At 45.0% G+C, this 27604-nt stretch overlaps 1 protein-coding gene across 16 annotated transcripts in view; it reads left to right on the forward strand.

Moving 5' to 3' along the window:
• Positions 1 to 27604, forward strand: part of CHD2 (chromodomain helicase DNA binding protein 2) — a 73417-nt gene that overhangs the window by 24200 nt on the left and 21613 nt on the right. For 4 of the 16 annotated variants that reach the window (XM_010571995.1, XM_010571997.1, XM_010571998.1 and 1 more), the window contains 15 exons: positions 6657 to 6876; positions 9666 to 9752; positions 16062 to 16123; positions 17485 to 17607; positions 17937 to 18086; positions 19601 to 19734; positions 20385 to 20610; positions 21342 to 21442; positions 22116 to 22160; positions 22320 to 22495; positions 23169 to 23293; positions 23928 to 24144; positions 24786 to 24875; positions 25804 to 25994; positions 27027 to 27215. In XM_010571995.1, coding sequence (XP_010570297.1) covers positions 6657 to 6876; positions 9666 to 9752; positions 16062 to 16123; positions 17485 to 17607; positions 17937 to 18086; positions 19601 to 19734; positions 20385 to 20610; positions 21342 to 21442; positions 22116 to 22160; positions 22320 to 22495; positions 23169 to 23293; positions 23928 to 24144; positions 24786 to 24875; positions 25804 to 25994; positions 27027 to 27215 — 2136 coding nt within the window. The other 12 variants (XM_010572004.1, XM_010572005.1, XM_010572000.1 and 9 more) reach the window with 12 other exon arrangements.

A 27604-nucleotide genomic window follows, 5' to 3' on the forward strand; every position in this document is an offset into this window, starting at 1 on the left:
CCCCCCTCCCCCCCCCCCCCCCCCCGCCCCGCATCTACACGTCCTTTGCAAAAAGTCGGATGCTGCCTGTGTGCAGAGTTCCCTTTGTGCTGCCACTGAGCTTTAGCCTGGCTGTCCCTGCTGTGACAAAGCAGAAGCTGTGGCTGGAATGGCAGAGGGGCACAGGGAGTTAACTCCTCCGTGCCCGCCGTCGGCCTTGCGGGAAGGTGTGTACCGCTGGGTGTCGGGAGGGTCTCAGCGGTGGGTGCTGCCAGGAGCCAGCCCGGGTCCTGCGGTGGGTGCTGGACGTGGAGCGCTGAAGCGCTCTGCCCCCTTCCCGGCGAGGGAGAGGTGGGCCCTTTTCCAAACCCTGAGAACTGCAATTGTCCTTCCCTTTCTGTGCAGGGGAGGGGAAGGATGCTGCCTTTGGAGATTCTCAGTGGTGCTCCTTAATCAAGCAGACGGGTTTTGACTCCTTTTGTCACTGTGCTATTTTGGTTTTTTCTTTTCTTTTTTTTCTTTTCCCACTAAACATCCCAAGCGTTTTCAGCCTCTGGCTCAAAGATCAGAGAGCAAGAGAGCCAGCTCTCCTAATCGTGAATGAACTGCTCGTTTTGCTTGCTTGTGCAAGCATAATGTGGTGTCTTTGTAGTGGAAGGGGAAGGAAAAAAAAAACAACCACTTTTGGAAAATACTTGTCATTCAAGATAACCCAACGTGCTTTACCGGGAGCTGCAGCAGAGCAGTGAGGGATATATTTAGCTCACTGTGTGCTCAGGATTGCTTTGCCTTTGGCGTTTGGGATTCCTGTGCTGGGGCAAGTAGCAGTGGCTAGAATGTGTGTGAAGATTTCCCTCTGCCTCCTCCCCTTCCCCTCCTTTGAGCCAGGCTTGGAAACCCGCACAACCCAATTCAGATGGTCATTTAGATAGGATACCTGCTGAGTGCATAATCCCTCAGTTACAGTAGCACCAATGGCCCTATTGTGCCTAGTGCTGTGTAAGTGTAATTAACACCCTACCTCTGCAAGCAAGGTTTGCAGGCGCATGTGTAAGAACTGTATATTCCCCATAGTAACTCTTCTCATTTGCCTATTTAAGAAAAAAAGCTGCTGGTCACAAAACGACCTTGGGGATTTTTTTTTTTTTTTTGAAGGACATGTTGGTTATTTGGCAGGGGCAGCCCTGTAACCTGGGGAATGTTTGTTGTGCCCCTTGAAAGCTTGCCCAGAGTTGGCCAAATTATATTGTCAGTATACAAAGTTATTTGAGACTTGCTTCTAAACAGTATGAAAAGGCTGGCTGTGTTTTTAGTATATTCTAATTTAAGTTCCTACTTTGAGACAGATCATTGTTAGAAATACATACCACGCATGGGTACGGATAGTAGAGTAGCAGGAATATTTTTCTTCCTTCCCCCCATTTCCACTTTTGCCTGCAGAAAATAAGTTGGGAAAAGCTCTTTCACCGACTGACCCTTCTCAATGCTTATCACTCAGAAAATCTTTACCTTGGGAGACAGGCAAGCACCAATCACTCTTTTTAATAGACTTTTAGAATAAAATAAAGGGAACTCAGAAAGCTAGGAATGAATTTATTTTTAGTATCACAATCTGAGTGGTGTTCGCTTAGCTCTCCTGCAAGCTCCATGCGCTGTCTGTATGGCCTTGGCTACACTTACTATAGCATTTACTCATGTTTTTTTCCCCAAGGCAAGGGATAGATCCCATGAAGTTCTCAGTTCTCTGTGGTCCACATATTATCCCCTCTTTATCAAGTGTTATCCCCTCTTCATCGGAGGATCTATGGCCAGAATCAGTCTTGTGTTTCCCTGCCTTGTTTAGCCTAGAGGTGAAATTTAATGTGGCTTGGTGCTTTTTTACAGCTACTGTGTGACTTGGGTACATGCATCAACATTAACTGATGGTGCTTGTTTTAATTTGCAATGTATGTAGGCATTTTGTATATGTTCATATAGTAGGGAGCATCACATTTATAGATCAGATATTCAAAGGAAATGCTTAACAGCAACGTGGTATCCAGCTGAGTCAGCATATTAGCATCTTCTGTAGTTTGTCGCTGTCCCTTTGTGTATACAACAGTTTGTGTGTAGGTCACTTCAGGAAGACACGTGTGTTTAAATAGCTTTAAACTGGTGGCCTTCACTGGCTTTGCTGATCTGTGTTTTGGAGTAAATCTCCCTTTTCTCCTCTGCAACTCATCTGGGCTGCCAAATGTAGTATAATTCCACTATCCCTGGTTCCTGTAAAGGCTTGGTCCTGATCTTACTTGCTAAGCCAACAGAGACCTATTTTGCTGTTTCTCTGGGCTAGTCTTCTGATGTGTTATCAAGTGCAAGTGGCTCATGGAGGAGTCCAGCGGCCCAGTCAGTGCTGGCAGAGGAAGAACAAGGTGAGTACTGGGAACACGGGCTGTGGAGTGAGGATGGGTGGGAGAGGGGAGGGGCTGTCTCCCTGCTTTGGGCTTTTGGTGGCAGGAAGCCGAGATGGGGTTGGACACCTGGCTGTCAGTTATCCACAGGACACGTGAAGCTGTGTCCAACGACGCACAAGGGTTAAGCATATGTTTGCCGGAGGGGAACAATAAACTTGGTTTCTGATATTATCCAGCCTTGGGAGTTTGTGCCAAGGACCTTCTTGAGCCTGCACGGTGTGGTTTTGCTGGTGCTGAGTCCCTGTTGAGCTTGCGAAGCCCAGAGGAACATTGCTGTTTGGATTCAAACTTGTTTAGATTCAAAATGTTCACAACAATTCTTAAAGCTAGGAGGAGCTTGGCTTGTGGGAGGGTCTTGGGTCATTAATCCTCCTTTATCCCCCTGGCTGAATTCAACTTCTGTTCATCAAAAGCCAAATTTTAAAGTCTGGGGCAGAATGGTCTTAGTTAGAGCCATTCCCTTGTCAGCTCTTGGAAATGCGTATTGGGTCATTTTTTCAGCTTGTCTTGCACCTTCTGGAAATATATATACTGTTTGTACTTGTTGAGAGCTTATAAAAGGTTTTGTTGCTGTTAGCAATGATGATCCCCTATAAAATGAAGTCATAAGTGAAATATTAAACACTAAGGCTGGAGGCTTCAGGCATGCTCTAATTGCCTTGTAAACTTAGATGCCTGATTGTAAAGGGTCTTATCGCTGCTGTTCAGCTACTTATTTCTTGGAAGGAACGTGTCCTTCTTGGTAAGGGATGATTTGGTTTTCTTCTTCCTCAAGCCAAGAGCAGGCTCTTAATTAAAACAGAATTATAACCTGAAGTATTTCTTAGAAACCAGGGGAGCATATTTGGCTGAGTGTTAGCAGATCTCAATTTTTATAGGAGTTTCTCACTTCAAGGGAGTTACCAACAGTCCAGCTGTAGCTTTCTTGATGTTCATGGGTGTTTCTCTGCCGAATTTAGTGAAGGTTGGACTGGTTGAATTGTGACTTTTGCGACAATTAATTATAGCTTATCCCCCACTTACAGTTTAATTGAAAGTAGGTCTTGTTTGGATGTTAACTTAGGGGGATTAAAGCAGGGCATATTCCAAAAATAGCTTCTGAAAAGAGGACTTAAATCTCCAGTTGTGTACAGTGTAAGGCCTGACTTGACATACAATGTTGCTAATCCTTCATACTCTGTTGGCAGGTAGAAATGCTTCTTGATTGTCTTGGTGATAGAAACTGAGGATTCTTTTATGGAATTAGCCTTTTCAGTTCTCTTTTTTTTTTACTCTATCAATGTAGAAATAAAGACAAGCACATATCCTTTTGCCTTTATAACAGGTTGTTTATTAAAAAAGAATTATTTGCAACAACCTTCAAAAGGACATACCACTTCTCATCTACATTTCTTTCCTTAGTAGGGCAAGCACATGCATACTTGTACATGCAGATGTGAATGTCATCTATCTGTCACTAGAGAGGCTGCCCTCTTTTCAGATGACACCGTTCACATCTTGAAAAAAAAATTATAGTGTCCAGATAATGTTGTGGATAAAGCACATGAATTACAGCTATTGATGTGCAGAAAGGCTGTGTCCTTGAAATAAAGTTTAGGGCCTTGAGAAACAAAGAGCTCCAGAGTGGGAGGAGGCCAGTAATTACAGTTCTGCCTTTAAACAAATACTGCCAAAGCTGTCTGGCCTCAGTCTAGCCTGGGTTGTTATAATTTCTTCCAGCTATTGCTAATAAATCTGATTGAAGAAAAGTGTCTTCCTCTTTCATGTGTCCCCGTGGAACATGGGATGCCAACATGACTCAACCAGAGCCTGATGTTGCCACTTTGCGTCGTGACACTAGAGGTTTGGATGCCTCCGGATCCCATTCTTTCGTGGAGGTCGAGCCTCCGTCCCTGCAGGAGGCTCTGCGGGACGGTGTCCTGCCGAGCCCTGCCTGTGGAAACTGGCTGTCCCCAGAGCTGCTGGAGCATTGTTTCCTTGAGTGGTGTGGCAATGCTTCCTAATAAAATTCCCTTGGTTTTCTTGAAAAAGTCCTTTCTTGAAAATTCTCCAGCACGGAAGTTTCATCACTCACTCTTAAGTAGACTCAGTTGCAAAGCCATGTGTTTGAGCGGGACGTTGGGAGCAGATGTCAGCAGATCTGTGAACGTGCTCAACGAGAAACCGTGCGGAGGGCGGCAGGCGAGCAGGGAGAGACGTGGTGGACGGTGCTGGCGATGGGGTGTAGCAGGAGAGCACAGCGATGGAGGGCTGTGGTAGAGAAGAGGGGACTGGAGGTTGCAGAAAACGTAGAGGAAGGGACAGGCGGTGGCAGGGCGTAGCGAGACGGCTGTGCGTGGGGCTGTGCCTTTGGTTGTTGTGGATAGGGGTAGGAGTGAGCGGGTGGCCTGGAAGGATGGTAGTTCAACTTGGCTTTCCAGCCCTGCTAGGAGGAAGAGATGCGATGCCCCTGTCTCCTTCGAAACCAAGCTGGGACGATGCAACCGGTAACCGTCGGTGAAGGTTCACCCTCCTATCTTTGCTGAAAAGGCTCCGTTTCTGTTACTTCAGCCTCAGAAATTCTCACTCCACGCTGTCTCTTTTTCCCCTGCGCGTGCTACCCTCTTCCATTTCAGGACTTGCGAACAGACCCAGAGCAGCGGCCGCCACCGCCACGGAGTCGCAAGATGGTGGAAGAGGGATGGCTGTAAAATGGCGGCTGGGAGCCTGGCTGCGCGCCCTGCGCCGAAGGGATTTCTGGAGCAGGTTCCCGCGGCGTTCGGCTGCTGCCCTCTGCCCGCTCCCTGGGAGACGGCAGCCGGGAGCTGAGCTGCTGATGCATGAGCTGCTGGGGGCCAGCCCCCTTAGGTTTCACAGATACCTGAAGAATTTTTATCTGAGAGTGGAAAACTGGCTTCCGTGGTGTGTGTAAATGAGCCCTGTTTGCATGTGGATATACCTATGAATAGTAGCTGACTCTAGCGATCCCCTCTCTGTAGCGTGTATTGATTTCTGTAGACCTGTATGTAATTGTACACGTGCTTTTGCTTTTTTGTCCTTCTTGATCTGTGCCTTCGGGGTATCTTGTTACTTTTGTAGTTTCGTACAAAAGGAGGAAAAATTAAACATCTGGGTTCCCTCTGCAACGTTTTCCTGACTCTTCTTTTCATGATGTTCTATCTGCAGCATGCCCTTAAATACTACACAAGCATCCAGCTGCAGCTCAGGAGCTGACTTGGAAAGAGATGCTCCTTGTTCAAAAAGTTTGCAGTCTTGTTACTGCTGCACTGCATTTTGGTTTGTGACAGAGTGGGATTTGTAATGCTGCCACACTAGCATGTATGTTGTATGTCGTAATGAGTTTTCTGTTTTCTTTAATTGGATTTTAAATGAAAAATATATGTTGGAGGGATTGGGCAAAGGTATTTGAGTATTTTGGCCACCTAAAATAGTTTGGCCTCTCATTGATTTCCTTTGTTCAGGAACCTGCATTTAAGTGAATGTTCTGTATATTAACCTATTTTAATGCAAAGGGGAAAAAAAAAAAAAAAGAGGAATACACCTATCTGATGTTCTACTCTCCCATTATTAGCTACTTGAGAAATGCAAGCTGTACAGCATTGGTGTAATCCTTTAAACAGGAACTGCCCCAGCTACATGCCTGTACAAGCTCCTTTCTGCTGCTCTGTTGCTGAATTTATTCTTTCTGCAAGAAACATGGTATTTACTACAATATATAGTATTATGCATACAGTATTTGGTGCTGGCCTCTTTCAGAAATTGGATGTCGGATTTTTGAATCACTGGCCATACTAGGGTGTAGTGGAGAGCCATGCCGGAGCAGCTGCTTATGTTTAATACAGCTGGATGGTCTCTGGACACTCCAGCTCCTGATAAACCTTATTCTTGCTTGCTCTGAGTGAGCCAGATCCTCTCTGGAGGACCTGTGCTGGTGGTACTGTTAATGCTTCTCTTCATGTTACCATCACTCTTTTTGTTTTGGCTGATGAGCAGGAGGTACTGTACACTGATTTGGAGCCTGCAGTCTTGCCCGTGTGTTCAGTGCTTCTCCTGGGAAGGAATTACATCTGCTTCAATGCGCCCGTTTGGGACCACACAGTTCACACTTGCATTTAGGCTATTCCAAGCCTATCGTAGCTTGGAGATGGCTCTGGTTTGCTCGCTGCGTATTTCAAAGCTGTGACAGTGCAGTTAAAATGTAATCTCTTCTTTCTCTACCATCAGTCACTCGGCATCCGAAGAAGCCTCTGGCTCTGACTCTGCAAGCCAGTCTGAAAGTGAGCAGGGCAGCGAGCAGGGCAGCGAGTCAAACAGCAGCTCGGAGTCCTCTGAAAGTCAGTCTGAATCCGAAAGTGAATCAACAGGTTCGAAATCCCAGCAGACCCCTCCTGAAACCAAAGAAAAACCGGCCTCTAAGAAGGAAAGGATAGCAGATGTTAAAAAGGTATTGCCCCCACTGCTCTGCATAGCTGTGTTACCCTTGTGCCCAACATGAAAGGGCAGACGGCAGGACCTTAATGAAGCTCTCTTCAACTTCCCCGCCACTTTGCATATTGACCAAACAGCCTTCGACCCCTGGTGTCCCCAAGTCACTCGTTGGCTGTTTGGTCTGTGTGCTTGTGCCCTGCTGGTGTCATCCTTGTGAGCAGGAGCTTGTGTGTTTGATGGAACAACCCTCTGGGCACCAGATAGATAATGATGGGGCTGACTGGTGCGAATGAGGGCAGGTGCCTGTCATCAATACATGACCCTGTCATTTCATCCTCTCCCTCCATCTTTCCACTCCTCTCTCCTATCTGTCCTCTGCCTCAGAAGTAGTAAAGCTTCCCCATGTGATATATAATCAGGAGAATGCTTGTCTAGGATTTGGGCCACTTTGGTTTGTTTCCATCACTGTCTTCCTTTTTGAAAAAAGTAAAGAAAAAAAAAAAGGAGGAGGAAAAAAGCAATTTAACTTTAAATATTTAAATTGTCCAGAACAGTGGTTCTTTGTTGTCGTTTTTTTTCTGCAGCTTCCCAGCTAGCCCCTAGCAATACCCCCTCAAATAGCTGGGTTTGCCCTCCATCTGTTGCTACACAGGCATTGCAGGTGTCTAATGCACTGGTGTCCCTCTGGTTAGCGAGCACCCTCTCCAGTGCAGAAGCTGTGCCTTGGGTACCTGCTTTACCTGAGGGATGGAGGCACCTGAGTAACACACTGTAGTGTGAGGTGAGAGAGAGGAACCCAAATACCCATTTGGAGACAGGAACCTGGTGAACTGAGTTTACTTGGAGGGAGGAAAATCAGGTTAGGTCAGTTATTTTTTGTTTGTTGTGGTGTGTAACTATCATGTTCTTCTTGTTTGCACTTTGTACAGCTTGTTCATGAGAGTGAGTTTTATGGAGAAAGTTGCTATGTATGTAAAGACTGAGAAGGAAGGGTAGGTAGTGCTTTCAGCCTGCGCTCCCCACGTACCTGCAAGGGAGAAGTTAAGGATTTTGTTACCAGCTTCTTCCTCTCACAAATCTCTAGGCTGCCTGCTCAGGTCGTGGCTAAATCTCATGTGTTCAGACTGGCAAGGAAGAATACGTTTATAAGGCCGTTGTGGTAACACAATATTCAAATTTATGTTTTATTGTTGGTAAATGGGGATTAAAGGAAGATTTTCTCTTCCTCTGTGGGCTTCTAAGAGCATGTCCCTGACAATAAACATTAAAATTATCCTATGAGGGAGTGCATCCATACATAGGGTGATAATTAACGTGGATGAAACATGAAAAGGTCAGGGCACCCTCTAATAAGAAAGCCTCTCCCTTCCTTAATTTCTCTGTTAATGGGTGTTTTCCTTAGCTAGGTCTAACCTAGGCGTGTTGATACCTGTTCCCCTTGTATAACCAATGCAATTAATTATTATATTATTGTTTATTTTGTATTTCTGTCTAGATACACCCATGAAGGTGAGGTTAATTTGCATTAGGTGCTATACAGATTTGTCATGGGAATTGATCATCCAAAAACTGTGCCATTTAAAAGATGAAAAGACAAGTTCTTCAAACAGTTCAGGGAGTATTTTGAGTTTTTCTTTCATGTGAATTTATCTCTCTGTACCTGCATGCCCAACAGATATACACCTTCGCAATCTGTCCATTGCAGTGTTATCCCATTACTCTTTTAACAGTAGCAGAAAACTTGCCAGGCTGCAGCCTTGTATTCATCACGCTCTCAATTCCAAGTTGCTGCTGCATCTCGCAGTGTATTTTGATTTCCTTTTCCTGCCAGTGGCTTGCAGAGACATTTGAGGGCTGGAGGGAAAGAGAAGCAGAAGAAGAATGAATAGGTTTAGAAAACTGTGAGAGGATAAGCTTTGCTGAGAGAGAGAGGGATTGTTGATGTAGGTGTTTGAGAGGCATGTTGGTGGTTTGTATCTGCCCTGTAAGTCTTTTGGTGTCCTGTGTCACCAACACAACTCTGCATTCATATCCCTTAGGGCATCAGTTCTTCTTTCCCCCTTCTCCTCCTGTCCATCCAGCAAGAACAAATGCATGCTGTTATACACAGTGTATTAAGCTGTTTAGGGCCTGGTTACAGCAAATAGAGCACAACCATTCCCAGTAGTCAGCTCTGCACATCCACATGTCCCACACTGCCAAACCGCATTCGCATCAGTGCATTCAGGAGAAGAACCAGCAGCACCACCCCCTTGCCTTGCCAAAGGACAGGGTGCCCTGGTCCATTTGCCACCCACGCTGGGCCACAGAATTAACTTTTGAAGTTGCTGCTGCTGATGTCTCGTCACTGGGCTCGTCAGGCAGCTGGTGGGATTTTCCCTACAGAAAGGAATTGTGGTAGAAGCTGTTAGTGACAGTGAATTGTCCTTTTGAGTTGGTGGGTCCATTCATTCCACATGCAAGGTGTTGCCTCCTTATCTTCAGCACCATTGCTTGCAGGGGGGCTGGCTATCTCAACACTCTGTGCTTCAGCCTGAATGAGCTGGAGAGTAATTCATACCCTGGTGGAAAGATGGACCACTGTATAGATAATGCTGAGATAAAACATGTTGCTTTAGAGTGCTACCAAATACCCCCAAATAATCATAATCCTTTTCAGCCAGTTTTTTAAAGTGTCCATCTACTGGTTGCTGATTCCTTAATGGTTTTATGTCGATTTTTTTAAAAACATTCACCATCGAACTTCTAAAATGTCAGAAATAATTGGGGTGAAGCAGGCCTTCTGATGGTCTGTTTATTTTGCAGATGTGGGAAGAATATCCTGATGTTTATGGGGTTAGGAGGTCAAACCGAAGCAGACAAGAACCGTCGCGATTTAATATAAAAGATGAGGTAAGGAAAAAAAAAAAAGAATGAGGGATTACTGAACATATAATAAAACCAGCCAAACCCAAAAAGCAAAGGCAGGTCTCATCTGCATTGCCTTGCAAACACCGAGTCCTAGCTTGGTGCATGGATGTTGGAGCTCACAGTTAAGGTCCCAGTCCTGCAGTTGGATCCACTTGGCTTGTGACCTCTGGAGTCAGCGGGACACTGCGTGGGCTGAGGTCTGCATGCACTGATCTGATTGCTGGAATGGGGTGTAATGCAAGTCATGCTCTGCTGTAGAAACATCCTGGAGAGAATGAGTCCGTGTAAAAAAAAAAATCAAAACCAAACACAACACAATCCAGCCAGGAATAAAGGAAACTTCCCAGAAACAACTCATAACAACAAAACAGTCATTGTTGCCCATCCTGGAATGGATCACGCTGAGAAATGCATTTGTGTGTGTTCAGCTTTATGAACTATCACTTTTCTTTGGTTGAATATTGGGGAGTCTTTTATGTTTCAGTTGGAGGTGACAGTGGTCTGAGCCTGGCAGACAAACCTTCTAATTGTTCCTTTTTCAGAACATTGGTTTTTTTTCTGAAGATGTAGGAGTTAGCTGCTGCCTTCATTTGCATCTAACAGGCTTTCTGCATAGAGTTTTTCATCTGCAGGTCTTCAGGAAGGTTGAGTAGCTGTAGCAGAGGGGGAAGAAAACCAGGGAGAGGCTTAGAACTAGGTACAAAAATAGGCAGTTAGGACTCTGAAGATAAGCAGCCAGATTTTCAGCAGAGTGGGAGCCCAGTGGTGCTTTCTGATGGTCAGGCTATTTGTGCTTCGCCACTGAAATGCGTGTTTTGGTGCTTGAGGGGTCCAAGTCATGTGGCAAACGCAGGTCTCTGGCTCCCTGTTCTGGTGCGTTATTGTTGAGCCTTGCGGCACCCCCAGTGCCACCATCTGCCCCCCCCCGAGACTCCTATGCTGGGTGTCCCGCATAGCAGCAGGTTAGGAAGGGGCTTGGGGCATATGATTGATTTAGCTTTTGTTTTCCTTTTCAAGTTCGGCAAACCCCAGGCTCGCTGGCCGCCTCTCTGTGCGATGCCCCGGCATGCACTGTGCTGGCGATGTCACACCCACCACAGACCTCCGCTGCAGACCCGAGTGCCCTGTTAGGGGCTCAGGTAAGTCCCATCTTTTTTTGTTTTACAATATTACGTGGTTTTGCAAATGTTGTTTTCTTTTTCGATATCTTTATTTCCTACTACTTAAGGTACGATAAAGTTTAAAAAAAAAAAAAATCCGAGATGTAAAAACTTTGCTATACCACAAAATATTGTAAAAAACAAAAAAAAAAAGTCGTCCAAATGACCCCACTGCCACCTTCGTGAAACGGAAAGCCAAAATTAACAAAATTGGACCACCCCCTTACCCTCTCTCTCCCCCAAAGCCACACTGACTGGTCCCTGTAGGGCAACTCCCATCTGCAGCAGAGTCTGATGGAGGGTGTGACGTGTCAGGAGCACAGTGCTGGGGCCTCGCAAAGAGCAGGAGGAGATGGAAAGTCTTGCTTTTGGAAGACCTAAATGCCAGCAGGGAGGAAATAGCATAGCTCGAGCCTGCATGGTGCTGAGCACTCCTTGCTGCTGCTGCAGCTGGCAGAAACCCAAGGCGTTTGACACCTCTTAAGATTGCTTTTTACCTTTACAGGGTTAATCCTGTCGCCAGTGACCTGCTCTTGTGGCTTGCTGCTTGGGACTTCCAGCACAGTGTCTAGGAGCTTTTAATTGCCTCCTTCCCTAACGCTTCTCTGCAGTATTAGCAAACAGCATTACCCAGGCAGCGTGGCAGGCTCAGAGCGCAGAACAAGAATCAGCCATCACACCTCCCCGCGTGCTGCCCCGTGACTCACCCTGGTCAGGGGAGATGGCGCGTAGGTAGAGGTCGTTCAGTTTTTGGGGCACTGTTCAATCACTAGTCTGTCCTCTGAGACCAGCAGTTTGGGTAGGGTTATTTCTGTGTTAGAAATGATTGCCTTCTGGGAACTGCCCAGAGGCCACCGGGCATGTTGTGTAAGTCTCTGAGCTGCAATCGGAGAGGGTGATAACTTGCGATCGATACTGAGGTGTGGGCTGAAAGATCAGGAAGCGAAAGTGCAGTTTTGTGTAGGGGTACAGAGCTGCTCAGAGGACTAGAGCTGTCTCCAGGAATGAGAGCACATGTGAATTTTTTAGTAAAAACAGTACTTGCCCATGTGTTTTCTTTGCAGTTAATAAATCAGCTTCAGGTTTCAGCCAGGGGATGTGAGACATGCAGAGCCAGGTGCCTTTCAGAGTATTCTGGGGCAGCTGAGAAATAAATGTACCCAAAACAGACACAGTCTTTTTACTATAAAAAGGATGGTTTCAGATTGGAGTTAGTAATAACTGGCATGGTGCATCTTTTCTGTGAGAGACCACAAGTCACACACCAGAGGTGTTCCCAAAATACAGTTGGTTTTATTATTGAAAAAAAATTCTGCTCATTTGCATTTTGACCAATGCTCTGCCTCATGTATTCTCTGGAAGTTCAAACACTACCAATATCACTGGGAAAAAGAAGTTCAGAAGGCATAAGAAAACTAACCTGGCAAGCTGAGATTCTCCAGCTTTTCTGGAGCACTAGAGCTTGGCCTCTGTTAAGCCTGAAATGAGCAAATCCTCACTTGACTTTAGTCTGAAATGTTTCTTTCAGCCTGTTTAAGCAAGTCTTCATCTCTCCTAGTAGGCAGCGTGAGCTCAAGAGGCTCACCTGGACCATGCCAGTGGCCTTGAGTTTCCATTTCTTCTGCCCTGGGCTAGCAGTGAGGACACTCATGGACAATCTGTAGGACCAGAACTTCAAAGCTGCTGCTGTGTTGCTCTGCTTGGTGCTATCTATGCATGCAGCATCATTATGTTTTGTACAGTGTTGCTCCACAGCAAAATATAGCATAATTAATGTAGTAAAAGTGTGTGCACTTTATGTGTTGGGAGAGAGAAAGAATAAATTAGATGGGAGGATTCAATGAAGCATGGAGAGGGAAGGCTGATCCCTTCAGCTGGAGGTGGGGAAAGCAAACTGTAAGACTCCTGTTCCTATTCCAGTTGGAAGTAGTGGTGCAGGAATAAGTTGAGCATGTTTGTAGTGTTTGGTAGGGAAAGGGTGAACTAGGGAAGGCAAGTTATCTTTCCCCTTGGCCACAGCAGCAGCACCCCAGAGGGGCAGCCTGAGCCCAGCACAGTTTTGCCAGTGCTGGTACTCAGGCTCTGAGAGTGAGCAATGTGCCGCCAGCTGGGCTGACAAAAGCCCTGGTGGGGACTGGAGACTGATTTTGTCAGCTTAGCTTGTGTCATTCAGGGAGGTGACGTTATTAAAATTCCAAGTTGCATGTGATTTCCTAACTTGTCTGCATCCTGATGGTGGATGGCAGGCTGGAGTGCAGACAGGACCTCAGGTACGTGCTCTGGACCTGGCGTGCTCCCAGCTCTCTGGTTATCATCTGCACTTCCTTAACCGAGGAATTTACCACCAGTCAGAGCCTGTAGGTTGCTGTTGATACAAGCACAAGCTCTGTTTGTGCTGCAGAGTCCAGGGCAGAGGTGCAAATCTCACCCTTGGGCTGATTTGAACAAGTCAGCTTAGAGTTTTGCAGCTGGGTCCTGAAATGTGGATTTAAGTGGAATTAAGAGGTTGCTAAAATGTGCTTATGCTTTAAAAAAAAAATATTTATTATTTCTGTATAAAATGGTAGAAAGCTGGACCCTGGCACTGCAGGGTCAGAATGCCAGGAGGAGTTGGTGAGAAGGAGACGCGGGTCAGTGGTAAGCAAGGGAGCAGGGAGGAGAGGCTGAGTCACTGGTGGCTGCACGGGGCTGCAGGCACGGAGCTTCCAGGCACTCGGGCAGGGAGGATGTGGGAGCGCAAGGCAGGCAGATGACTCAGGCTGGGGACTGGCTGCGTCAGAGGAGATAGAGCTGGGCTTGACACAAATCCAAAAAAGACAATGGTGTCTTTGAAAAACGTAACTGAAAGTGCCTGAATTGCAGTCACAAGTTAAATTTTTCAAGGCAGGAAGAGGTGAGGAAAAGACGAGTTGTTAAGAGATGAGCATCAGCTTTGTAGAGACAGTGACAGAGCAGGGGGAGAGTAGAGGCGTTAGGAAAATGGACACTAGAAACTTGGAAAATGAGATTTTGGCAAAGAAGTGGAGTTAGTTTCAAAGAGCCAAAGGTTGTATTTGGTTTTCTCCAAATCTGATCTTCTCTGACGCAGAGCAGAATTAAAATCCACCTCTCTTTACTTGTGGTTTGCCAAAAGACAGCAAAAAATAAATCTGCATTGAGGGAAAGCTCTCAAAAACCATGCCAAATGGAATGGCAAAGCATCATGCTTCAGAAGGGGGATAAGAGATTAAAAGAGAAAAAGAAAATTGAGGACTTCTAAACTCTGCTTGTTGAAACTGAAATCTGTGGAATGCTTGGCTTATCTTGCAAGGGTAGGTAGGGCTCTCCATGGTGTTTGCCAGTCACTTGCTTCCTGGATGCTTGGTAAATAAGACAGGAATTTCAGGCAGGGCTGTGAAACACGTGGATGAACAGGCATTTGTAGTAAGATATGGTGCAAATGGTGTTATTGTGTCACATGTAAATCTGACACCAAACCACAGTGAAATTCAGCAAAGCTCTTGGTCTAACATGGCATCCAGTATTTCAGTTTATTTTAATGGAAACACTGATGCAAGCGAGAGGGAAATTTCTGTTGGTGGAAGGGAAGCTGGAAAATGGAAATAAAGGATGCAGAAAGCAAGCAGAGGGGTGGGCCATGGCTCTCCAGAGCCTCGAGTTTTTCATGTTGCAGCTCACACCATTTCACAAAATCCTGGTGTGAACAGCGCTCGGTTGCAAGCTTTGCTAGCTGTACCAGGAGGGTGGTGGGCGTACCAGGAGGTGCAAACTGAGGTACCCGTGGTCATGGACAGACATTACCTAGAGCTAAAGCTGAATACTGCAGCAAAACCAGTATGAAGCGGAAGATTTTCAACAAGTGTGTAAAGCAAGCAGTCTTGTAGACTGCTTCTATAATTTTAATGCTCCTTTAGAAATCTCGCATTGGTTTCTTTAGTTTTCTCCCTGCCAATTTCAAGTGTATAAGGCAAAGTCACCTCTGGGTTGAAGGGTGTTATTTGTGTGGTAATCTGTTTTTATGGTTGACTAGTTTTTACGAAAATGGGGTTGTATACAACCCGCCTAAAGATTATTCTTTTTTTAGCTATCTTGGTCTATGGGAGTTAATGACACCCACACTTAAAATAGTACATCAAGTAGGTAGAATATCTCTAGATATATTTAGCCAGAGAGACTTCACTGGTGGAGGCTGGAGGATTAGGAGAGGGGAAAGCAGCAGAGCATGGCTCTGCCCCAGTCAGGTCCTCAGTGACTCAGGAAAGCAAGGACACTTGTGATGAGAATATTGTCTTTTTATTAGAATTTCCTTCCTTATAGGAGTTTCTCTAATGAAGGCAGAGATCATAATGCATTTGTGTGGCTGCGAAAGTTTCTGCAATCACAGAAACTAAGCCTGAACGCCACCAAATATTGCAGGATTCCTGCCAAAATGGCAAGTATGGGCACTTGTGAAACTACATTCAGCCACTGCACTTTTCAGTTAAAAGCTTTGTAAAACAGCTGAGCCTTAGCACTGTGGCAGGCCCTGAAAGTGCTGTCCAGAAAACACAAAGTCATGCTGCTGCCTGATTCTCGAGCGTCAGGTGGGAGCAATGCTCACCTTGCAACATCGGCAGAGGTGGCAGCAGCTGAGCCGCCCTCCCTGTCTCTCTCTGGGGTATGTTTTGCCTCTAGTGCAAGGCTTGGTGAGTTAAATTCACCCCATGGTTTTGTAATCCATGGGGTATTGCACACATTGCAGGTCTGCCTTGCCACTGTTGAGATGGCATCTGCCAGGTATTGGAGGTTGATGCTGAGGGGGAGGTGGGTTGCAGCCTTGTGCATCCCAAGCTCAGGAACTCCAAGACAGATGTTGTAGTAAAGCTGTCCAGCGTTTTTGCAGAGTTACCTTCTTCGTGCTGAGAGCACAGCGGCATTAACCCTGCAGCCGAGGCGGCACAGAGGGAAGGGTACTGGGGAACTGGCTGCTCTTTTGCAGCCCCGTCGCACCAAAGCATCCTTCCAGCGCTGCAGTGAAAGACCAGTCGGGCTGTGTCCGAGCTCAGACCGCGTGCATGCGTTTCAGTTGCGTCCTTGAGGAGACAGTTCAGAGTGAAGCCTACAACCTGATTTTCTTTCTTTTCAATTAAAGGCAAGTAGTGAATCTGAAAATGAGAGCCCAAAAAGAAGAGGCCAGAAGCAAATGAAAAAAACGTAAGTTTCTAGGGAAAGGGTTCTGAATGGTGGTACTTTGTTTTGTTTTATTTTTCAGAATAGTGGTGTTGGATTGTTTGAGAGGTGTTGTCAACAAGACAGTGAGCTTGTAAAATAAATTAATGAATATTTCCAGTAATAATACTTTGGATGACTGAAATTGAAATATGAATATGGATCTACAGATGGATGCAATTTCCCAACTTTTCTTTTGTTTACATTTTCCCACTTTGCCTGTGATGGAACCAGAACAAGTCAGGTTCACTTTCTGTTGTCAGTCTTTTAGTTACTTATTCTCCTTCAGAGATACTTAAAATAGTTTAATCCCTTCTCCTCCCACCTTTTTGATTAACAGAGATTAAAATGCCAAACTTATCCTCTTTTATCTTTTATAACCCTCTGCTAAAACAAAAGAACTTCCATAAAGGATATTTTGGATGTCTGATCACTGTAACTGAGTTCACTTATGGTCATATTTTACTGCCTTTTTCCATCTAATAAGTACTTTTTAGTTTTTCAAAACACTAAGGTGAACTGAAGGGAACTACAAGCTGCCTGCTGGAGAAAACTTAAACACAGCCACATGATCCTGCTCCCTTTCTCCTGTTTCTTGTCTTTTAATTTTTCATTTAGTTGTACACATCAGTGCAGGAGGGAAGGTAATAAAGTGCAGGGAGGACTGTGGTAGTATGGACCTTTCTCTCCTGGGCAAGGGGAATAATCCCTGTGGACTCTCCACATCCACTTGGAGAGAAGAGGGATTCCTTCAAAGGGTATTTCGGAGCTGCAGCTTTGCTCTGAATTGCCGGCAGAGAACATGCTTCCTTCTACTAATGGTATGGTGTGATTTGGCTTCATGCTTGGAAACTTTAATTGCCTGAATTTAGATGGCAGGAGACTTCTTGCTCTGTTTTCCAGGCTAGAAGGAGATCATGTAACAGTGCACATTGTGGCTCATACTCCCTAAGTGAAAGTGAGCACTTCTCAAGATTTTTCCAGCTCATTTCAGAAATGCAGAAGTGGAAAAGAAAAATAAATAAATTGAAGCACTTGCCCACTGAGTTGTAAGAAGTACAGCTCTGCCACAAGCACTGTTGTAGTATGTGTTAAGAGCCACTCTCACTCAAGATATACTGCCGCTACATGAACTAAAACCCATGTGACTGAGGCTTCTTCCTAAAAGCAGAGAATCACACCACAAAATTCCCCATGCATTGCACTGAACAACTAAGAGTGCAGTTTTGAGTTTTTTCTCGTAATTATGGCCTGCTAGTATTAACCTAGATGGCTTGGATATCTGCTTAGCCAAGTATTTGTGTTGAAATATGATTGCCATTCATGACCTACATTTCTGACCATAGAAGTAAATGGAAAAGAGAGGTCTCTGGTGAAGAAGAGGATGAAGATGGAGGGGAGCAAGGCACCAGTGGAGAGAGTGAGCCTGAACCGAAGAAAGTTAAAGCAAGAAGACCTGCCCAAAGGAGGTAAGGAGTGGTTGGTTTAATCTATCTCTTTTTCTACATATGTCTTTTCTGCCTGTGCTGGGTGGAGAGGTAATCTCTATTTGTCGCTGAAGAATGGGGTTTTTTTCTGCAATATTACCCTTGTTTACAACCTAGTAAACCTAGGACCTAGTTACTCTCTGGTCTACCCATTTCATGCTCCAGTGAGTGATGCAGTGGTTTCCATGGTAGTTGGAGTAGACTAAATCCCTAGGAGTCTAATATTTGAGATTCATGCTTTCTTAAAGACTTACTAAAAGGGATGATTATGTAAAACATGTTGTATTTATGTTTATTAATTCTTATTTTAGAACAGTGGCCAAAACTAGTGTTAAAAAGCCTCACAAAACCCAGCGTGGGAAGAAGAGAAAGAAACCAGACTCATCTGAAGATGATGATGATGATGAAGATGATGAGACTCCCAAGAGACAAACTCGACGAAGAGCAGCCAAAAATGTCAGGTATCAAGAAGTATGGGGTTGATGATGAGAGCTGGCTGGCTGGGGAAGAGGGGGCACCCCAAATTCCCTGCCCTAGGCACTGACTCCCTGTGTGATCCTGCAGAGAGACTCTCCTCTGCCCTGCAGATTTCTGTTGGCTGAGATGTAGTTCTTTTGACAGGTTCATGCTGCGAACATCTGATTTCTCTTTACCTTGTTTTGCCATCTCTAAAGGAGGGAATATTTACCAGTCCCGCTTAGAGAAACGTGAGGAGGTTTGCATAATGTTTCTAAAGTACTCTCAGATGAGATTAAGAATTACAAATAATAGATTAAAGTGAGTAAAATGAGCTGTGCTAGATTGGACCAGTTGTCTGAAAGTGGCTGATAGGTGTCATGGTTTACCCCCAGCCAGCAACTAAGCACCACGCAGCCGCTCACTCACTGCCCACCCCCCCAGTGGGATGGGGGAGAAAATTGGGAAAAGAAGTAAAACTCGTGGGTTGAGATAAGAACAGTTTAATAGAACAGAAAAGAAGAAACTAATAATGGTAATGATAACACTAACAAAATGACAACAGCAATAATAAAAGGATTGGAATGTACAAATGATGCGCAGTGCAATTGCTCACCACCTGCCAGTTGACACCCAGTTAGTCCCTGAGTGGCGATCCCCCACCCCCACTTCCCCCAGTTTATACACTAGATGTGACGTCCCACGGTATGGAATACCGTGTTGGCCAGTTTGGGTCAGCTGCCCTGGCTGTGTCCTGTGCCACCTTCTTGTGCCCCTCCAGCTTTCTTGCTGGCTGGGCATGAGAAGCTGAAAAATCCTTGACTTTAGACTAAACACTACTTAGCAACAACTGAAAACATCAGTGTTACCAACATTGTTCTCATACTGAACTCAAAACACAGCACTGTACCAGCTACTAGGAAGACAATTAACTCTATCCCAGCTGAAACCAGGACATAGGTAATGCCTTGGGACAGAGCATTGAGACATAGTGGAGGTAAAGCATTATCCATTCCCCAATATACCTTCTCACGTTTTGGCAGTCCTAGTAAGGGACTCACAAAGAGCCACCTAAGACTATTTTTTGGTGGTTAAATGTTCATCAAAGATGAGAAGTGTAGTTCCTAGGGCAGTGTAGGCACCCATGCAGCCTTTCGATGCTCTGCAACCTCCATTGTTAAACATAAAATAATCTTTCACTGGATAGAGGAGACTTTCTGTATTGGTGGTCTTGCTTCTGCTGCAGGGATTGTTCCACCTCCTCATGAAGCATCTGGTGTTGGCCATGGTCAGAAAAAGTATATGGACAAGATGGAGTATTAATCTGATAAAGTGTAGATATCTGAGTGTATCAGGGAAAAGTACTGACTGGCTAGCTTAAGAAATGCATGTGGTGAACATGCACTGAACCCCAGGATAAATGCTGGAGAAGGCTTGCTCCAGTCCATGCCATTCTGTGTGTTTCTGGACTGGGAAGAGTCAAGGGCTTTTTTATCAGTTTGGTTTTGATCTTGTTCAGTTACAAAGAAGATGATGATTTTGAGACGGATTCTGATGACCTGATAGAGATGACTGGGGAAGGAGCTGATGAACAACAAGACAACAGTGAAACTATTGAGAAAGTCTTGGACATCAGGCTTGGAAAAAAAGGAGGTGCGTAGCTCTGGAAAAAGCCTTTATTTCTGATGTCAATCATGTGCACTCACAGTTTCTCTTGAGCTGGTGCAATGCTTTTGCAGCTTCAAAGTGGGGGCAAGGGTTGTTTCAGTGCTCTTCACCCTTTCCTCTATGCCTCTTATTTATGTCTTCTAGCAGCTTTTGTAAAATCTAGTATTGAAAAACCTAAAATGTCAAGTTTATGTGCTTGGCAGCTTTCATTTAGTGTGCACGCATTTTAAAGACAGTCATTGTTCTGTAATTCTTGCTTTTCTCCTCTTTGAAATATAAAATAGATCTTCCAGTAGGGTCAGTTTTCATAGCTCCATTGACAAAGCCATAATGAAAATAAAGCCACTGTTTTGTTCTCATAGCCTTACAAAAGTGTTTTTGTAGAACTGAATGGTCTTGAACATTTTCAAGAGACCTTTGAATTATACTTAAAGAAAAAGCATTTATGATAGATTTAAAAAGATTCTGTTGTATGGAAAACTTTTGTGTGCCTGTCTTACTGGGTTGCAGAATCTGTAGGATATTCTTTGTGCTGTCACAAAAGATGTATTAGAAAAATAACTTTCTGCTCTAATGCAGTTCGTGTCCAGTGCTTGATAACAAAGGTACCGACTGCAGCCTGATTTCTTTTGCAGCCACTGGTGCTTCCACCACAGTGTATGCAACTGAAGCCAATGGCAACCCAAGCGCTGGCTTTGATCCTGAAAAGGATGAGGGAGAAGTTCAGTACCTGATCAAATGGAAAGGCTGGTCATACATCCATAGCACATGGGAGAGTGAAGAGTCCCTGCAGCAGCAGAAAGTGAAGGGCCTGAAAAAGCTAGAAAACTTCAAGAAAAAAGAGGAGGAGATCAAGCAATGGTATGCTTTACTTCAAGCAGTGATTTGGCCTTGGGCAGATCTTTTTTATCCAGAGGTTTGCAGAGTCATGACTGAAAACATTTGATTTCTTCTTGCAAAGCATGTTTCATCTAAAGTAATTGTTTTCGGTGCACAACACTCACGTCTCTCTTTGCCTACTGATGAACATCCCCCCTCACAGAGATGAGGTCTGTGGCTGTGGTGTTGAAAGAGAGAGGAAGAGGCATGAAATCCACAAAATTGCCACTTCCCAGGCTTAAGGATTGGACAACAAATAAGTGGTGCACAGATTCTCCTGGCCCAGGAGGTGGCATGAGGGCCTGCAGCCTTATTAACCCTTGTAAATTATGGACTTGTCTATATGCAAGTTTTTGCATCAGTTTATGTCTGACCTCCCCAGGAACTGTAAGGGGAGCTACGGTGTTTTTCCAAACTGATAAAGCTGGAGTAGCAGCTTCCGTCTCTGATTCTGGTTTTGAGACTGATTCTTGCAGCAGAATAAGGCGTCATTTAACAGAGAGACATTATGAACATCTCTGACATTTGCTTCTCAGTAATGATTTATGATTTAGGAAGCTTTAAGAAACATGTCCTATAAGGAGTAGCCTGCTTCAGTGACTTGTCTGAATGGCAGAACCATGTAGGAAAGTAGTATTTCTATATGTGGCCTCCATGAGCATTATGACAGAAGCATTCTAGTGTTTTTTTGTTTTGGATTTTTTTGCATCTAGGCTGGGCAAGGTATCACCTGAAGATGTAGAATATTTCAACTGCCAGCAAGAGCTAGCTTCAGAGCTGAACAAACAGTATCAAATAGTGGAGAGAGTAATTGGTAAGTGAACCCAACACTTTTGTAAAGGGGTAAAGTAAGATGTGGGAACTTCAGTCTCTTGCGACAGTAGAATGAATGCATGTCTCTTTCTTCTTCCCTGTCCTCCAGTATCTCTGGAGAAAAAAACTGGTGTTAAGTATATTTCAGTGTGTGAAATTCAGGGATATGAACAGTAGAAATCCAGGTTTACTGATTTTTATTTACAAGCAATACAAATCAATCACTCTCTTTGCCTGGAGTATGGGATCATACACTAGTTTGCAAGGGGATGTTGAAGTTGCTGCTGCTAAAGTTCTTTGACTTCAGCCCTTTGGATGCAAGGTGTTTGCATCCAAAGCAGCAGTACAGGCCTGGCTTTTGTGAGAACCACTTTCTGTGACGTGGTTGAGGATGTGGTTAGGCTGCAAGGCAGCTCAGGGGTTAGATTTTCATGATTACTTATTAAAAATAAAAACAGGACTTACTGAGCACTTCAGTAATATCACAGTCACATCAGTCAGAGATGCCAGCATCCAGTTGTTTTGGGAATTGGCTTGGGGAGCTGTTGAACCTGTTTCCATACCATTCCTATACAAACACATGGGGTGTGTGGCAGTGGCAGCCGTCCTGCCCTGCTCCCTCTGCTGGCTGCCAGCACTCCAAACCCTTCCTTCCCTTCTCTCTCCAAACACAGCTGTGAAGACCAGCAAGTCTGCGACAGGGCATTCAGATTTCCCAGGTAAAGGAGCATTTTTTTTGGTCCCTCCAAACTTTTCCTTCTAGCCGAGACCTGTCTTGTGGTTGTACAGGTGGTTCAGACTGCCCCTGTGAACCATGCTTGTGGTTCAGCCACAGAACCACAGTTGCTGAGGTTTGGGCTTTTTTGCATATTTTGCAGCAAACAGTCGCAAAACATCCTCAAATGACCCAGAATACCTGTGTAAGTGGATGGGGCTGCCCTATGCCGAGTGCAGCTGGGAAGACGAGGCTCTGATAAGCAAGAAATTTCAGCACTGCATTGACAGCTTCAACAATCGTAACAACTCCAAAACGATTCCTACCCGGGACTGCAAGGTTTGCTTGCTTCTCTCCTGTTGCTGGGTTTCTCCAGGCTGGGTGATGACGCAAGCAGTGGGAACGTGAAGTTTTGTCATGATAAAAGTCAGAGAACATTTTCCCATCCTCCCACTGGTGTTTGAATGGTGGTTTGCTCTTCTTGTATTGTACTTCAGGCAGAGATGTGAACCCCCTTTTGGTTTCATTTACTCTGCACGTAGTGAGAACATTATGTCCCCCTGGGGAGTGGGAGGCTTAATTAATTCTTGCAAAGTGCTTCCTCCTCAGAAGAAGCTGCTGCCGAAATGCAAAGTTTTAATATCAGTTGGATGAAAAAACAGCACACCTGGGAAAAGAGAAAACCTGCAAGATGCTGATATAGTGGAGGAGAGGGACAGAGATAAAGGGAGAAAACCCAGAGGACAAAAAAGAAAGTGGAGCTTGTTCCATCTAGTGTGCATTATGTACAGCTTACTGCACTCTTGCAGGGACTCACAGCCGTGGTCATCAGAACCAGAGGACAGCAGGCAAAACATAATACTGTGGAGTGGTTTTCTGAACTGCAGACATAAGCGCTGGCTAGGAAAATGTGGATGGACTTTAACCAATGAACAGATATATATTCATTGCTGAATTTTCAATCTTCCTTTCTTCAGTGGGTTTACAGCAGTGTGCTTACCTTCTTTTGCAGGTGTTGAAGCAGAGACCGAGGTTTGTTGCCTTGAAGAAACAGCCTTCTTACATTGGTGGTGAGAACCTGGAGCTGCGAGATTACCAGCTGGAGGGCCTCAACTGGCTTGCTCACTCATGGTGCAAGTACGTACAGCTGCTTTGTGACGTTTGTTTTGTGTCTCCTGGGTTTTGTCCCAGTAGGATCTGGCCTTCTTGTTTTCAGGTGAGGTCTTCACCTGGCCCTCTTCTGCAGGTTGAAGGATTTCGAATGTTATCATGCCCAGCTGCATTGCAGACACCGCAAGCAGAAACCATCTAAAGCATGAGCCTAAGAAACCTTGTGCAAAAACAAAAATCATTTTCCCTGTCTGGGCCTGTTCATGCGCTGGACTTGGTTGTTGTGTGAGCCTACTATGTATCAGCCCTAATTTTCCATTGCCTTAACTGAAAAAAAGGTTTCTGGCTCAGCATGCTTACACACTCGTTGAAGTCTTTGAGAAATGTCCTTCTAAAATTAGGTCACCGACTCCCCTCTACCTTTGTCTTTGTCCTTGCTTGCCAGTTTGGAGTCATTATAGTCTGTTCATTTTTACAAGTTATTATGCCATGTACAGTCTGGATGTCCCTGGGATCCACTCAGAAGTGTTCAGATAAATGTTTTTGCACTGCCCCCTTTCTGCCCCTGTTGTGGATTGCTATTCATGCTGGTGCACAGTAAATTAGTAGTGGCAGAAACATGCACTCAGACAGGATTTGTGTTTGTTCTCTTCCTTTTCAGGAACAACAGTGTGATCCTGGCTGATGAAATGGGCCTGGGCAAGACAATTCAGACAATATCATTCCTGTCATACCTCTTCCATCAGCACCAGCTGTATGGCCCTTTCCTTGTTGTGGTGCCCTTGTCCACTCTCACCTCATGGCAGAGAGAGTTTGAAGTGTGGGCACCCGAGATAAATGTGGTGGTTTACATCGGAGACCTCATGAGCAGGAACATGGTGTGTAATCAGAAAGCAAAGGATGTGGGGTTGGGTAGAAACGCTGGGTGCAAAGCAGCAGCTTCTGTGTAACATGGGTGACACACATTCTGCTGGAGAGGCTGACGGATACTACTAGCAGTACTGCAGGCAGCTAAAGCTGGTGTAGCTGCGCTCTTGGGTATAATTCGCTGCTGCGGGGACTTTCCTACCTTATTCCCCCTCTTAGAGTGAGCACAGGAGTATTGGCCTCTCTCAGAGAGTCTGGAAACCACTACTGCGCTGGGCTGAAACATGCTGCAGTAAGGACTATAGCAGTGTAAAAGTGCTTGCCTCCTATGTTCTGAATTATTCGGATGACAAAGCACACAAATGTTGTGGGTCTAGTGGTGTCAATAATGAGGTGATGCATTCATTTGGCAGATGGGGGTAATGTCACAATAGCAAGTGGTTTGACCTTATTTTGTTACCTGCACAAGGGCAGTTGAACCATGTGTACACTAAAACAAGCTGCTCCTTGGGCGTGCTGAGCTCATCAAATGGCACCCTGAACAACAGGGTTTTGGATTTGGTTGGAGTCTCTGGCTATAGCTACACTAAAATAACAATTGTTAACTCTTTCGATAACATTGGTCAAAATTAACATTTGTCTCCGCTCACAGATACGTGAATATGAGTGGATCCACTCTCAGTCTAAAAGGTTGAAATTCAATGCACTTATTACAACATATGAGATCCTTCTCAAGGATAAGGTGAGTAACGGTCCAAGGATGTTTTTATTCAGACTTTCTCTCACATGCAAAGGGGGAAGCCAGCCCCCAACTAGTGGGTTTCACCTCGTTCCTCTGTGGTGATGGAGAACACACAGCTACTATTTGCTTTTGCTTGCCGGTAATTCAGAGGGAATGTGGGACACCTGTTATAGTGTCTTCACTCTTGTACTGCACAGCTGTGTTATTGTTTCTACTTGTAAGACACCAGGCAGGGCAGTAGCTGGATTTTACCTGGTTTTATTTAGGCTAGTTAAAAGGACAAAATGTTATACTGAACCACTGGCCACACTGTTAACAATATCTGGGTTTTTTCACTTAGGAGAAATCTGTCTGCTTAGGAAATGCTCATCAGCCCAGCCAGTGCATCACTGAGTCCTAGCAGAAAACAAAAAGCTTAATAGTAATGTGAAAAAACAAACAAAAAAATTAAATCAAAACTCTCGGGTTACCTTAACTTTATAGGCTTGTTTGTCTGCTCTCCTGCTGCTGCTCCAGTGGGGCTAGTGCTACAGCAGGGCCCCAGGGGCATGCAGAAAGGAAGGATTAGGGGTCTGGGGCAGGACTCTGCTTTCTGGGTAAAGCAAAGTTCGATTAAAATAGGTATACTTGCTGAAAGGCTATTCAGATATGGCAGGAGCACTATACAGTATGGCTAATTTTCACCTTTCCTTTCCAGGAAGGCAAAACTAGTGTAGGTATCTTGGTCCCAAGGTTATGTTAACAAGAAACTCTTGTGACCCCAACTCCGTTGGTGGTGGGTCCAGCAGGAGGGCTAGGGCAGGACATCCTGGAAAGCACACACTGCAGTGCTTTCTTGCCATGGAGAGGCAGGCATGTGCAAGGTAGTAGGGCTTGTCTGACCCATTGTCTCCTTGGGGCCTGTTTTTTTAATCTTCTTTTCCTCCAGGCTGTTTTGGGAAGTATTAACTGGGCCTTTCTAGGCGTGGATGAAGCCCATCGGTTGAAAAATGATGACTCTCTGCTGTACAAAACGTTGATTGATTTCAAGTCCAACCACAGGCTGCTGATCACTGGCACCCCACTTCAAAATTCACTCAAAGAGCTCTGGTCTCTGCTGCATTTCATCATGCCGGAGAAGTAAGTCTCCTTTTGGTCCTTCAAAAAACAACTCTGTGTCCATTCTTGTCTGTTAAATAGACTTGAGGGAGTGCAGAATGGCAGAAATTCCTGAATTAAACTCAGTGGAGTTAGAGCAATGAAAGGGGAACAAACATTGGTGGGGAAAATCAGAGGTTAAATGACTAACACATGGCATATTTCTGGCAGCAAATTGAATGGGGAAACCTAATACACGCCTTTCAAATCTGTGTGCTGTCTTAGCGCCACCTCTAAAAAGCTAAAACTTGTTTTAAGCAGTCATCTCGACCATTTCTGAGGTTTCCAGTACATTGCGGTTCAGCCATCCTCGCCAACCATTTTATGGCAGTCTCTGGGAGTATTGCTCAAGGACGGTGCTGTCTAGCTGATTGTTTGCCTGTCCACATTATAACAAATGTTTTGTTTTCTTTAAAACAAAATGGGCTATGTGCATTGCTAAGACTAAAACAAGCATGCCCCAAAACTCACTAAAATTATGTTTGACTGCAAAAAGAGCTGTCCCCCACATTGTTTTTGTTGGATCATAGAAAGAGTGAAGGAAAGGTTTGAGGTCTCCCAAGTGGAGGAGAAGAGCAGATCTCCACATTTCAAAGGAGCTGTTGGAGGAAGCAGCAATCCAAAAGAGCCCTCAGAGCAGTGTAAAACATAGTGCAGTTGTCAAAGCCCTGCCTAGGGGATGGCACTGTGGAAAGTTCAGAAACTGCTGCCAGGTAAATGCCAGCAGGAGACAGCAGAGCAGAATACTGGAACACTTGGGATTTTGGGTCCTGGGAGTTAGTGTGAAGCTCAAAGATAAGATGTTAGGAAGGCACCTAAGCCCAGAGAGTTCTTAGCTTTGCCACCAATCTGTTCAGTTAGCCAGAGCAGAGTGAACCATTTATCCTCCACTGTATCTCCATTAAATTGATGATCTCCTGTCTTGTGCAGCAGGAGCATATCCGATAGATGCTGTTTGGTGCGATAAGACAAGAGGTATTCTGACTCCTCTCTGCTCCTCGTTTCTGTTGCTAGGTTTGAGTTCTGGGAAGATTTTGAAGAGGATCACGGGAAGGGTAGAGAGAATGGCTACCAGAGCCTTCACAAAGTCCTGGAGCCATTTCTCCTACGCAGAGTGAAGAAGGATGTGGAGAAATCTTTGCCAGCCAAAGTGGAGCAGATCCTCCGGGTGGAAATGTCTGCTTTGCAGAAACAGTATTACAAGTGAGTCATTAAGTTATGGGGAGTGCCAGTAGAAATGGGTACATCTTTCCAGTGCCTTGGGAATGTGTTTCAGTATAGCTTGTCCTTCAGAATGCAATGTGGCAGCTGTCACTTGTAGTACCAGGAGCTTCCCAGTAGGAATCTGAGGTAGTGTAGTTGGTATCTTTCCCTCTACAAAAGCATCTCCAGACCACTGGAGATGCTTTCGTAGAGTGATACAATTCAGCTGGTCAGCTTTGCAGGACAGAGGCTATGTCTTTCCTGGGGGAGTAAAGCTCCCCACAAAATTGGGGTGCTGTTTAATGTTAAACTGTAATAATATCAATAGGAAAGGAAGATCAGGGTTTCTAGTGAGGAAACAGCAGTATTCTGCAGAAGAACTGAAGAGA

Source organism: Haliaeetus leucocephalus, unplaced genomic scaffold, assembly GCF_000737465.1.
Source record: "Haliaeetus leucocephalus isolate CR32 unplaced genomic scaffold, Haliaeetus_leucocephalus-4.0 Scaffold339, whole genome shotgun sequence".
NCBI classification, from domain to species: domain Eukaryota; kingdom Metazoa; phylum Chordata; class Aves; order Accipitriformes; family Accipitridae; genus Haliaeetus; species Haliaeetus leucocephalus.